Source organism: Nuphar pumila, chromosome 4, assembly GCF_984573655.1.
Source record: "Nuphar pumila chromosome 4, dmNupPumi1.hap1.1, whole genome shotgun sequence".
Lineage (NCBI taxonomy): Eukaryota > Viridiplantae > Streptophyta > Magnoliopsida > Nymphaeales > Nymphaeaceae > Nuphar > Nuphar pumila.
Genome location: NC_143252.1, coordinates 26,087,519 through 26,102,170, shown reverse-complemented (window position 1 = coordinate 26,102,170; position 14,652 = coordinate 26,087,519). Strand labels below are relative to the sequence as shown.

Below are 14,652 nucleotides of genomic sequence, written 5' to 3'. Positions count from 1 at the left end.
GGGCTTGTATTCATACAAATCAATTCCTGAATTTGTTGCCTCATTTGATGTATTTTTGTTCGTTGTTGATTGATTGCCTCAGTCAAGGCATTGATAGCCTTAATCATGTCTTTGTAAGACATCTATTCAAAACAAGTATTAGTAATTGACAACCTACTATTATTTTATATACAAAAATTTAAGAAAAACTTACAATGCAATGTTGGCAGGATGGATCTTGGACTAGTCTTTCCGGACCACGGCTCTGATACCAACTTTGTGATGCCTCGAAATTTTACAATTTTTTTTTAAAAAAATTCCTTTTAAATAGTGACAGTGAAAAACAATTTAATATTGAGTTTGGATTTGAAAATTTTGAGCGAGCCATAGGGGTGAGATAAGACAAAACTATTATCAGAGTAAAAACCAAAATATTATATATTTACAGCATTTTTGATAAAAATATATAGATAGTTCAAAACTTGGGAATACAAAATATTATGAACAAAAGTCTCAAGTTGGGCCCTCGATCCTTTGGAGAATGCTAGTCTTCAATATTGCTCCTGGCCCGTGGCATTCACTGTCCTATACTTGAACAAAAACCCAATAAAGTGTTAGACTTCTAATAGACTAATAAGTCTATACCAATTTTGGTAATTCAAAATATTAAACATATTCAGTCAATTTAGATAAAGCAGTTTTACTGAAAAGTAAGACAGAATACAAAACAAAATTGTTTGCATAATTAGGGCATATTTTCATTTCAAACTATGATAAAAAAGGGTCTTTGTTTCAATAATTAACCATCCAGCCTGGTATGTGGGGGGTGATCATCGTAGATAGCCGAGGCATTCTGGGAGTATATTATTCTCAAATGTTTTAATCGTGAGTACCTGACTGTAGCGAACCCAAAGTAGGTGGTCCATGACCGAAAAAATCATTGCTAAGGCATAATAGAAAGTAGAATGCATCCTAGACTACTACAGTAGTTGGGGATCTATTACCTAGGATATATACATAGCCCCAACCTCCATAGATCTACGAGTGAGTGAAGACCACTGGGATGCCTCACTCTCAAAAAGCATAATAGAATCACTCGATGTTGTATCATCTACCTTCTCTAAGGTAGAGATCAGAAGAGAATGCATTAGAAGGGTTATCTTTATTACTAAGATTATTTTAAGTGCCTTACAATGTATAGGCCATAATAGGGGTTTAGTAATCTAAGTATTCTTTTTTTGGGTAATAACCAGAGTCATGTGTGTACTCGACCCAATCAGTACTTGCTCAGTATATATGAGCACTTCGCCAATATTACAGACAAATATCTTAAGTTTTGTATGTGAGCAAGTTTAATTTATCAGATAGTATTTTGTTTTGCACTTTAGTAGTTAATTTAATTGAAGCTTGTACATGAGCCAAACCCAGAACAAAAGTACATACTAATATGTACCAGAAAGGTCTCTAGAACCTTGGCCACCTTAGAGCTACAACTATTTTTTTTCCTTTTTTTATTAGGAGTAGATTATTTTATTGTTAGTAGGGTTCTCTGAACCCAAAGGTATATATTTGAGCTAAGAAGAGATGCACATTGTTTTATGTATGCTTCAAATATTTTATCTTTGCAAAGTGAAATATAAGTGGAAAGTATTATTTGATTCATAACGTATGTATGCTTCTTTATAATATTTTATTTAGAGGATGATGTGTACCAAAAACTACTATTTTATATGCATATGCTTATATTATTTTATTTGGGATATAATCTTTTTTCTCAAAGTATGGTACATACAAAAACTAGTATTTTATTTACAGTATGATTATCTTATTCTAAGTAGGATATGTACCAAAACTTATTATTTTATTTGAAATATATTTGTTTTATTCGAAGTATGACATATATTAAAATTACTTTATTCAAAATCAAATGCATATATATATATATATATATATATATATATATTATATTATATTCATGAGACAAAATGAATACGTCATGCGTAACAATTTGAACATGTATGCTTCTATAATATATTTAAATATTCAAAATCTACATGCATTTGGATAGAGCTTACCTCGTATAGTGCTTTTGGCAAAAAACAAAAAAATTCTAAAAAATCCAGAGGGAATTTTCGCTTCAAGTTGAACCTTCGATGTGTGCAAAAAAGGTGAACTACATTGGCGGGAAGCGATAGAACCTAGTTGAGTTGAGGTGGCGATGATAGCAACCAAATTGAGTTGATTTGCTCAAATGGACCTGTACGAGAATAAAAAAATGTGAAAGACTAGGTCAAGGATTGAACCGAGTACCGAAAAAGCAAACCGGGTTGATGCAAGGGCCGAAAGTTACAGGGCTAAGGGGTGCATCCACCAATGGTGGTGGTTGCAGGTGGTGCAGTCACCAAAATAAAGAAAAGAATGAAAGGTGGCAAGGAAGGTGGAGGAGGAGAGGGAGTGAAGTAGGGAGAATAGAGGGAGAGAACTGAGGATGTGTTCAGCAAGGGGTGGGGGGGGGGGGGGAGATGACCCTATTTATAGGACCAAGGAGCTCCCTTGTGTTGCCAAATGGCAACAACGATGAGCCACATGGCTGGCCCCTCTCACAAGTGTTGGGCACACCCAACACTTGTGAAGAGGCTTCCCAACCATTGACTTGAAACCATGGGTGCCCCCTTTCTTTAAATGGGCCTTGGTATTTTGGTTGGATCTTGATGATCGAAACCTAAGTCCAGCTGGTTCAACCAGTTCAGTTGGCTGAACTAGTTGGTCAACCATTTAGTTACATTAACTAAGTGAAACTTAGTCAATGTAACTAAGTTTATACCGTAAGCATGCTTATATATATTTATGTTTTCATTTATAAAATTATAATTGACTGATCTAGTCAACTAAGGAATGGACAAGAATGACCTTGAAGTTGCTACAAACCCCGAAACATACAAAAATTTACCATTTTGGCCTTAGAACTTGCCGAGCATGTTCTGAAAGCGTTTTTAACTCCGATTTTGATGAAATCAAAATCGTTCTTCTTGGATTTTTGATATGAATGCAACCAAGTGTTCAAAACTCATAAAATTGACCTTCAAAATTATATTTTTTTCTCTTGAGGTTGTCGAGCATATTTTGCGTGTACGAGCTCAAATTTTGACGAAATCACTTGCTTTCTTTTCAGAATTTCGATGTGGTCACAACCGCGTAATCTAAAATCATAAAATAGGTTGTAAAAATATATTTATTACCTTAGATATTCATATTCAAATAAAAATTCAGAAAAATTGTCGAGTATTACATCACCTCACCCGATAATAGTAGGGGGCGAGGCTAAACCTCGCCCCCTCCTATGACGAGTAGGAGAGACAGTTCCTCATTTGGGGGAACTGTCTTCCCAGTTTTTTCAAAAGTTCATTTTTTTAACACTTATCTCCCACAGCCTGGCCGAGCCTAGCTGGGGTTCTAACCCACCCGGCTCAGCCAGGCTGGTTTGACATTAGGGGTGGCAATCGTGTCGGGTTGGCGGGTCGACCCGACGGGTTGGCGGGTCAGCATACCTCAACCCAAACCCGACCCGTTTATTAAACGGGTCGGCTGTGGCAAACACGAACCCGACCCGTTTAATAAACGGGTAACCCGACACGACCCGCCAACCCATTTAATAAATGGGTTGGGTCGGGTAAACAGGTTCTCAGGTTCGCGGGTCAGGTTGACGGGTCAAGTTGATGGGTTGACGGGTTGACGGGTCGGGTTGGCGGGTTGGCAGACGGGTTGGCGGGTTCACCCACCCGCCTAACCCGTTTATTAAACGGGTCAGCCGGGTTGGCGAGTTGGCATACCCCCAACCCGAACCCGACCTGTTTAATAAACGGGTTACGCGGGTCGACCCGTTTATTAAACGAGTTGGCTTAAGCCCAACCCGAACCCGCCTAAGAGGCGGGTTGGCGGGTCGTGTCAGAAATTGCCACCCCTATTTGACATTAATTGTGATAAAACCCTCTGAAACAAGCTGTCTTTATCAGCATTCACTAGGAACACATACAATATATTGCAGGGATTTTATGCAGCTGGTGCAGCATGGATGGCACCATGAGGTCAACGTGTTGCATGTGCAGATTCTTTTGACAGCAGCATAACCAGCAAAATTGTGTCAACCATATAAAAACGTATTAGACTTTATTAAATAGCAGGTGATCTTAGGTCAACGTGTCTATGATAAATTAGTTCAGACCTTAGGTTGGATAATGTTGAACCTGTTCACAATTTACAATATAATACCAGTTTCAGTGAGCATGGCTACCACAGGTTATCATATACTGAAAAGAAAATAGACTGCATTTTTTCTGGGCCTTCCAAGGTTTATGCAGCAGTCTCTTGAGGGTGTGGTACAACTTGCCACCCTGCACACAATTTGATGGCATCTTTTAGTGCTTCTGTCGGCGCTTCCACGGTCCATGTTGGGTACATGTCGCTAGCCTTGAAGAAAGTAGTCTCATCTATGTTTGCTTGTAAACCAGCTTGAGCAGCATTTAGAAACAGATCCTTTTCAGATCTTATGCAACCAGATGCTGCCTCTTCCTTGTCAGCTGCCTGCTCAACCAACAATGACATATTTCAGTGCCAAAATGAATCTCAAATTCGGAAACTAGACTGTTACAATTCTTTATAATCCAGTCTGCATACTGACTCGACTATTAAATAGACAGCCTCAGTATGAACCAAACAGGTTTGACCTAAGCTGGTCCAATTTTTTCACTATTATTTTTCAAATTAGTTGCCCCTAAACAAAAGTCTATCCTCTTACACAATCCAGCACAAATTCATGCCAAGTTGTTTGGAGTCTGGACCACACACGGTTCACTCAAAATTGTTGATGCCCATCATCTCTCTCAAGCAGAGCTATGAATGAATTAGCGAAAGGATTAGTTCCACAAAACAGAAGAAAAACAAGGACAAGCTTGGAAAGGAGTGGAGCTGGCAAAACAATTCAGACAATTAGAAAATTGAAGCGTGTGCAAAATTTCAGTCACAATGAGGAACTAGCAAAAAGGAGGGGGCTGGGGGGGTGGGGAAGAAGAATAAGGTGATGAACTCTAATACTTTGTAGAGGTTCAACTGGAAGTGAAGGACAAGGACTGCTCTCAAGGAAAGAGCACCATTATTGAAAATATTTAATGTTGTTGAATAAAAGATGAAGCTTATTGCTTTAACTGAAATACATAATGCATACTGCATAGTAAACCAGATAAAATGACAAATCTCAATACAGGAAATATGGAAGTTTTAAAATATTTCATTGTTCTCCATACAGAATTAGAAATAGAATAACAATAAATGTCATTATCATCAGAAGTCGGGAAATTGGGAAGACTTGAAAAATATAATTAGCATGACCCACATGATTCATGAAAAAAGTTGCAGAAAATGAAAAGTAGAGAATGCTAAATCATCTCAGATAAAAGAAAAGACAAGGAATTCAGGATCCATTGCAGAATCATGTGGCTATAGTTGTGTGGAGTTGAACCATCAACTATTCACAAACAGAAATCTGTTCCAAGCAAATGCAGGTTAAATTTAAAATAATTCCCACACACTGGGACAATCTGCATCTCCTTGTGAGATTTAAATCTGATGAGAGAAAGTTTATAGTGTTCATAAGGTAATCATTTTTTGGAAACAAATCAAAAAGAGTTAAGCAACAATATTAGAAGACTGTAAACACGACTAAAGCAGCCAGTTATCAAATCATATTTATATTAGATTAGAACTTTGTAATGCATCCGTAGTTCTTTCACAGTCAAAAAAATTGGAAATAACATAAGTCAAATGCCACATTAGTGAAAGAATCTTTAATTTATTCTTCAACAACAGAAACTGAAAGCAACAAAGAACCAAGTTGACATCTAAAGTCACAGATATTCACAATATTTTGAAAATATCATGATAATATCGCTTTAAATTCATCAAATGATATTAAAGTAAAATCTTACAAAATTTTGGAAATATCAGAATTTTATAAATATTGTGATATTTTTGTGATATTAACAGTTTTACTTTTTTACTTTTCAATATCTTAAATATATTTTTCTTCTTTCTTTTATAAATTTTTATGTATTTATTTTATTATATGTGCATTTTATTGACTAAAGATGTTATTTCTTTACTTATTTCTGCTACCTTTTTTTAAGTGCCCAAGACTTTCCCAAGATTCATCAACCAAACCTATATTATCGAGAGAAATTGCCTCACCAAGATATAGTTGAGATCAGCATTTGTGACTTACAATTTAATCTTTAGGGTGCGTTCCCTGGGATTTTCAGAATTAGTCTAATAGAGATGCTTCCCAAAGTGATCGATATACCTAGCAGGCTAAAACCACCCACTTCAGTAACCACTGTCAGACTATGTCACATGGGTGCGGGTGCGGGGATTCGACACTTCCAAAAAACCCGGGTGCGGGGGTGCGGCAGGGGCAAATATATATATATATATATATATATATATATATATATATATATATATATATATATATATATATATATATATATATATATATATATATATATATATATATATATATATATATATATATATATATAAGGGGGTCCGGGGGTTCCCCCGACGCGGGTTTTTTCAAATTTCATTTTATATACAGCTGCACGATAGCGCACCCATCTCGTCAGGAGAAGAGTTCGTCAGGAGAACATTGAATGTTAATAGCCAGCAAGGCTACCACCATCATATTATCATTTATTATGGAGAGAGAAAATCCTTTACGAAAAAGAACTACCACCATCATTATCATTTATTATGGAGAGAGAGCAAGGCTACCACCATCATTATCATTTATTATGGAGAGAGAAAATCCTTTACGAAAAAGAAGGATTTTGAAAAGGCTACCACCATCATTATCATTTATTATGGAGAGAGAAAATTCTTTACGAAAAAGAAAGATTTTGAAAAGGCGAGAGCAGCAGCAGCGGTCAGCAGAATTTTTTTAAAAAAAAAAATTCCGCAAACCATTTCATAGGGCAATTTTTAAAAAAAAAAAAAATCTAAAAAAAAATGGACTTAAATGATCTTAGGTGCGGTCAACGCACCCAGGATCGGGTTGACCGCACCCGCTCCCGCGTCGAGTCCCGTCGACGCGGGTGCGCCACCCTGCTGGCCAAATCCCTGTGACATAGCTGTCAGAGTATTACTGACCTCCTTCAGGAGGACTTTGTTGACATGGAAGTTGGTGAGAATTTGCCAATTGCAGAGACATTAGCACAAAGGAGATGGACATCCTTGCATATTCATATTTTGGTATTAATACCAACAGGGCTTCAGAACCTGCACAACTGACTATCATGGAATTCATTCGAGATCCATGCTAGATCATACTTGAATGACAAAGCAAAAAGCAATCTAGGTTAACTTATAGATAATGATGTTTGTTCTCAGCTAGAATTCATAAGCCTTTGGAGACTTTCTTGTGTCAATTGGAGTTGGTCCTTCCTATCCATGCTTTAATAAGGGAAAACTCAATAAATCACCTAAGCTAAACCTATGGATCAAGATTATTATTATGTCAGTTTGAAGGAATTCAATAGCAGAGGGAAGAAGACTCTGATTAGAGATGGAGGCACCTTAAGTGTTTCTTCTCAAAGAGGTCATTTAATAGAAGCACCATGTCTTTTGTTCACCCTCATTAATCCATGTCTTCGGAACATACACACACACCCCACCTGCCTCACTTTTTCTTCACAATTCTGATGAGAAAGATGTCAACTCTGTCTCTCAACCTCTTTCTTCCATGGGATGTTGGATGACCCTTTTTTAATACTAAGCCATTGAAAAGATCAATCTCACCACTCAATTCAGGATCTAAGTCCCTTACCAAATTTTTAACACAAAGACAGCCCTTTCCAGGGTCGTACATTGGTATCACTTGATTAGGCATGTGAATTATCAGTTTCTTTTTTAATGGATCCTGAATTTAAACTCATTTATGTTATTAACATTGTTATTCCATTACAGTTTCAAAATTTAATATTAAAATCATGAATGGACATAATGTAGCAATGATGGAATATGTTGCATGTTTTCATAGATGATAAATTCATGACATCACCTGGTAGATCTTCTCAAGAGCAGGATGTGCAAGGGTTCATCTATCTCTCCATTTATTTGCTATTTACTTCCTACCTGGTGCATATGCCAAGAGATGATGTCTTGTTCTTCCTATATAAACTCTTTCTACTTGCTCGATAATTCTCTTTTTTTGCTCATATGGCAGCATTACTTTATTCGAGTGAACTCTTTCCCATCTCCCACCGCTTAGTTCAACGGGCCATAGTTTTTTTCTGAAGAATATCTCAAACTAGATGGAATGAACTCTATAAGTTGCATGTATTGTTAGAATCCCTTTCTTGCTTGCAGAGGAAACCAAATGCACACTAAACAACACATAAATCAAACAGCCAAAGAGTCTATTCTTCATGTAGCAACCTTGGACTATATTGTTACGCCAAACAGATACTCCATTTTCTCTCTCATTGGATTAAAGAAAAGCTTCATCAATTAAGCATATACCATATTTTCAGTTTTATTGTGAGAAGAATTTAGATTGGTGTTATTCTGAGTTAGGGTAAAGCCATGCACCATCTTCGATGTCAAAGATACTACTAAATCTGACTCCTGTCACATACAAAATATTTCTCCAAGCAACCAAAACCTATATAACCCCGCTGATTATATTTCCAAAATGATATAGGACCACAGAAAATCTTTTACAATGAGAGTTAGAATGGTTAAACAAGGAAATAAAACAACTGCTGTTATCAATTGATAATTAAAATCCGAATGCTTCAAAGTATGCTAGCATGAATACCACCTGTTTAAGTAGTAATTGTTACATAACTGATCGATCTTTATGCCAAGAAAGCTTCCATTTATATGTATTCACGCCTGCAATTTCCTCCAGTTGACTCCCAATCTATGTCACAGGGATTCGGCTAGCAGGGTGCCGCACCCCCGTCGACGAGACTCGATGCGGGTGCGGGTGCGGCACCGGGTGCGGCACCGGGTGCGGCACCGGGTGCGGCACCGGGTGCGGCACCGGGTGCGGTCAACCCGATCCTGGATGCGTTGACCGCACCCAGGATCATTTAGGTCCATGGGTTGCGATTTTTTTTTAAAAAAAAATTACAGACAACTGTTGTCTGTCAGGGCTTAAATGGGCTGCTTTTGATGACAGCAGCTGTCTGTCAGGGCTGCGATTTTTTTTTTTTTTTAAATTCTGCTGACAGACAGCAGCTGTCTGTCAGCTGCGATTTTTTTTTTTTTTAAATTCTGCTGACAGACAGCAGCTGTCTGTCAGCTGCGATTTTTTTTTTTTTTTAAATTCTGCTGACAAGACAGCAGCTGTTTGTCAGCTGCGATTTTTTTTTTTAAAAAAATTCTGCTGACAGACAGCTACTTCTGCTGACAGACAACAGTTGTATGTCAGTTGCTGACAGCAGCTGTCAGCAAAAAGGGAACCCCCGACCCCCTTTATATATATATATATTACATTTTTGCCCCTGCCGCACCCCCGCACCCGGGTTTTTTGGAAGTGCCGAATCCCCGCACCCGCACACGCACCCGCACTCGCGCCCGCACCTGCACCCGCACCCATGTGACATAGCTCCCAATGGCACCTCGGAAATCATTTCATTACAAAACCATATATGACAAATACAAATTGCAATGCACTTGTTTCAATGAAAATGAACAGACATTAATAGGTAACAACATAACCCTAAGACTCGTTCTAGCATGCTGCACCTACAAGCTCTTCCTTTGCTTCCTTCCATTTTTCTTCACAATTGGAGATTATATATACCATCAATACATCTGAAGAATAAACATGTAATCAACAGCCATATGTTTAAAACTAATCAGGCTCCGACCATGCTTTTACTTTCTAACATCATGTTTCTACTTTCTAGTATAGACTACAGTTAGTAGACCCTATTCAAAGAGGCAAAACAACATTCCCTACCAAAATCCCAAGAAAGCAAATGTGGAAATATCACTTAAACTTTATGCTATTTCAGATCTTTAAAATCAAGATCAAGGCATGAACTTGCCAATTAGACACTCCCATTTAATAGTAGGGCTTTACTGGTCAATGCTTTGTTTATCTCAGATGCAATCACGTAGTGAGAACAAATAGGGAAACACAGTCCACCCTCACACCCAAATTCAAACATCAGTCCATACCAATAAACTATGACTACAGTCTGAAGTGAAGTTTAACAAATACTTTTTCCAAGTTCATGACATCCAAAAGTTAAAGAAATTGATATTCCAGGAAAGATTGAAGATAGTGTACAAGATTGAAGATTTAAATACTGGAAGTTTAAAGCTATTTATCCCAAACTATGCCACAATGATTTGTGAATACACAGACACGAGATGCGGGTTCGACTTGTAAGTTCGAATCGAAGGATCAAATTCTTTTGGGAAAAAGGACATGAGGACATAGAATTTTTATTTTTTTAATCAACAAAAAACTATTTTTTGATATTTTTATATTAAAAATGCATTTTTATTGAAATAAAAATTAATGTATATTAAAAAATATTAAAATAATGGTCGTATGTGTCAGTATCCAAATCCACATTTCTGCACATGTCACCAGGGACATGCGGCCAAAATGGCGTGTCCCTGCGATATAGATCCCAGATCAAAGAAGTAAAAAACCTACCTGACATCAGCCACCTTATGTGATTCCATAACTCTGTTTCGGACTCTCAGTCTTGATGTTGGTGACAAGTGCTACACGTGGAAATGACTGGTGTTTAGGAATGTCAGATAACATAGTCCATCAAGGACTATGTTTAATGTACAAAAAAGCATGTCTATCTCCTGATTAAGATATCAATCATTTGCCAATCAACATGAATCTTTCTTAAGCATCTTCAATTACTGTGTTTGTGCATGCATTTGTGCATTACATGCAAAATTGTTCATTGATTTCCTTGATAATCAGTTGTGCAGCAATGAAATTCTAGATCTGTAAAAGATATGATGCTGAACAGAACCCAAATTAGAACAAACACTCTCTATCCATAATATTTAATTACTTGTTTCTGTATTGATTTCAAGAACAGACATGAGAAAGCAAAAGAAGACGGCTAGTGAGCCTACCTTCTCCATTAGATACTTAAAAGCCAGTTTCTTCTGTCCGGCTTCATAAATATTACACTGGGAAAGAATCTGATTCACAAAAGCAAGCAATTTAACCACATTTTTTATCAAAACGAGAGAGAAAAAGTAGTACTTGAAAACAATAAATTTTGAACTCCTAGGATTATAATAGCTATATTTTTCACACCTGTGATTCAACACTAGCACAAACTGCATATATGCCCCAGTTCCTAGTGTAGTTATTATAGAGATGAACTTTTCCAAATCTAACACGAGGATGTCTTTGACGGGTTCCATCAAAAAAGCAATGATGAATTGTCACTCTGATACACCTATCACCAATATGGCTGGGATTTGCTCCAATAAGCACTGTTTTATCATGTTGAGAAAAGTGACACCTGTTGGCAGAAATAATTGTTAGAAAAGTTGGCAATTGTCCCATAAAAAGAAGTCTAGTGGCATGTTTGCTTTGTGAAAGTTTGTTTCTGAGAATGTTGATTATGCGATACACATTCTCAAGGACAAACTTTCTCACGTCTGCTTTTGTGTGAAAAAACACAGCCCCTCCAGAGAAAAAAAAAGGTCAAGATGTCAAATCATCGCTTTTTCAGATTCTCACTTGAGAATCAACAGCCTGTGAAAGCTGGTCAAAGGATCACACTTCCGACCAACTTTCACAAGCTACAAGGCTTTTAAAATTACAAGGGGAATCATAGGCAAACTTTCTCATGCTTGCAGCGCCCTGTGTTTCTGCTATGTTTGTGAGCAAGTATTAGGATGAATATGCTTGCTAACATGTTTCCCCCACCAGCAGGAAAGTGGAATCTTGTGTGCAGGTGGTGCAACAGTGGTCCTTGTCAGCAAGTGTATGTACCTAATGGAAGGCTGCCCTCACTTGAGAGAAAAAGGTTCTTCTATCGTGGACGTAGGTCTATCAAGACCGAACCACGTTAAACAGTTTGTCTTGTATCTTCTTTTTCTTTTGTGTGGTGCGCTTTTATACCATGTCTAAAAATTAGGGTTTCCATAGAGAGATTTTATTTTGTAGTGAATATCTTGGAGGTGGAGAATGGCTTCATATAGTTGCTTGTAAAGGAGCACTTTAATGTGGTCATGATAACATTGGCGTCTATGGCCTTCCTTTGAAAGTTATTTTCTAATATGAGTTCCTAAATAGCTTATCTGTTATCTGTTATGACAGGTGTTCTTTTCTAGATGCAGATAGTAAAATGGGGTGAGCGCAGTGGTTACTAAAAGTTTGTGTTCCAGATTTTATGTTTAAGGCTTCTTAGACAAATTAAAAAGTGAAAGCCTGCAATCCTAGAGTTAGTTTTCAAGTAGATTTAACTTATCCATCCTGGGAGTTGCTAGAATGAGGTGTTGGTTGTCTGAAGAATGATGTAATAGCTGCAGCTATAAAGTATGTGTTAAAAGACTGAAGTTTATGGTGTCCTGAAGATACTTGGAGGTGCAGAAAACACCTCTCTCTCTACATCAATAATGTAGGTATTATTATGTCCATGAAGCCCTGTAATAAGTGTTTGCCTTGGTTCCTTGACTAAGAAACGTGTGCAAAAATTGATTTTTTAAGATATCCAGTGCATTATGAGCATGCAAATACTAGAAAGCAAAGGGGCTACTAGAAAGTATGGTGTGTGTAAGAAATTTCTTCACTGAATTTAAAACAATCAATTTTTTTCAGGAGAATAAAACATCTTGGCAATTTTGTCAAAGAGAAGATAAAAGAGAAATGAAGAAATTAGCATCATCGATGCTTGCCGTGAATCCTTCTGGTCCCATTTTTCCTATGCTTTTTATTGGAATATCCATTTACGTGGTAAAAACCAAAATGGGGCCCCATGGTGGACTAGACCATATCCTAAATGAACCAAAAGTTTTGGATACCTTAGATATCACATTTATTTGTTTGGTAGAACTCTCAAACTATTTCGTCATAATGAAGTAAATAGCCGAAAGCAGAAAATTCTCTTGAGCAACAGAAATTAAGTAGTTTCCATGAGTATATCGTTAAGGAATCTACATTTTTTATGCTGATATTGTGGGAGCAAGGATATCCAGTCTTAACTATAAAATAATAAGGCACTGACAAACTGTAAAGATGTCCTGATTAGTTGCAAAAGCAGTTACCTACTACAAACTGCAAATTACTCACCTTGATATGGTAATATCTGTACTTTCTCGTGTGATATCAATTAATCCATCATAATAGTTATGTAAACTGCACCGATCTATCCATATGTGCCTAGATTTAGGCTTTATCTGGATAGCATCAGCATCCGGTCCTCTTCCACCTTCAAATTCCAGATTGCATATAATGACGTGCTCACATTCCTTTAGTTGCAAACCCTTGCCTGTAATTTTTATCCTTTGGCCACGGCCATCAATAGTTTTGTAGGATGACACTCTCAAGTAAGATGACAAGTGAATTACACCAGAAATTTCAAACACAATCCATAATGGTTCCTTTCTCCTGCATGCCTCGCGAAGCGAACCATCACCATCATCTACATAAACAAAACAAGTATGTGCAAATTTCAAACAGTATTTTCTTCATAGAAACAAAACTGACCAATACTAGCAGACAATTGAGTTTCGGGTGCAATATAAACTCCGAGGTTGGTTATATCATGGCGATAGCAATGCTTGGCAGTCCTTCAGAATTTACATCATAATGACCCATATGGAGGTCCTAGAATTGCTTTAATGAGATATTCTAAATCATAATGCCTCTATTAAGCTCCTTTGGGAGTGAGCGAAAACGGATTCTACTGAAATTAATGTAATCAAGCAAAATGTCAGTTAAATGAACAAAAAACACAACTTCAGCCCACATCCTACCTTGTATTTTCAGACTTTCTAACGCAAGAAGCACACCAAACAACAGAGGAAATATTAATCATTTCTGTCAATGACAACTCTAAACACTCAAAGAAGAACCAAAAGAGAAGAGAAAGCCCTAGCAGTACTATCATTCAACACACCAAAAGATGCCAGAAGTAAACTAAGAAAAAAGCCCAGCTGCCAAAATTACCTGCAAATTTCAACTAGCACAGAAGAAACCCCGAGAGAGAGAGAGAGAGAGACAGAGAGAGAGAGAGAGAGAGAGAGAGAGAGAGAGAGAACCTGCGAGGGAGGTGACACGGTAGACGGACCCATAGAGTCCGCCGATGGCGAAGCGGCCGAAGCCCTCGGCCTGGCCGGAGAGAGCTCTCAGTGACGAATCGACTCGAGAATAAGGCAATGCCATCCTTTGCTCACAACGGTGGTGGTGGTGGTCAGAATGAGGGTCGTCAGATACGGTGGCTGTCTTGGCCGGTCGAGGAGGAGCAGGAGGGTGGACGTTGGCGGGATGGTGGGAGCCTGAGCAGCTGCCGTAAACAGTGCCCATCTATTTAAATTCGAACGCCAAAACCAACGGCTATTTTTGCCAATGGTGGGCACCGCCTCGGGTGGCCAATTTAGGCCCTTAACAGAAATCTTGTT

General features: G+C 37.7%; 1 protein-coding gene across 1 annotated transcript; it reads right to left on the bottom strand.

The window, feature by feature from the left end:
• Positions 1–4,329: 4,329 nt before the first annotated feature.
• Positions 4,330–14,416, bottom strand: LOC149839705 (putative pectate lyase 21). The gene is made up of 5 exons (XM_090004913.1): positions 14,293–14,416; positions 13,322–13,673; positions 11,336–11,546; positions 11,149–11,217; positions 4,330–4,560 (listed from the first exon to the last, which is right to left on the bottom strand). The coding sequence occupies exons 1-5, from the start codon at positions 14,414–14,416 to the stop codon at positions 4,330–4,332; spliced, it is 987 nt and encodes a 328-aa protein (XP_089861039.1).
• Between the last annotated feature and the right edge of the window lie 236 nt (positions 14,417–14,652).

What these genes read in the sequence shown, in the direction of transcription:
- LOC149839705 (XM_090004913.1), bottom strand. Translation starts at nt 14,416, where the DNA reads ATGGCATTGCCTTATTCTCGAGTCGATTCGTCACTGAGAGCTCTCTCC. An exon ending in CCGTGTCACCTCCCTCGCAG is followed by an intron (nt 13,674 to 14,292) that starts GTTCTCTCTCTC and finishes TTGTTTATGTAG; the next exon opens with ATGATGGTGATGGTTCGCTT. An exon ending in TTAAGTATCTAATGGAGAAG is followed by an intron (nt 4,561 to 11,148) that starts GTAGGCTCACTA and finishes TTGGTTGAGCAG; the next exon opens with GCAGCTGACAAGGAAGAGGC.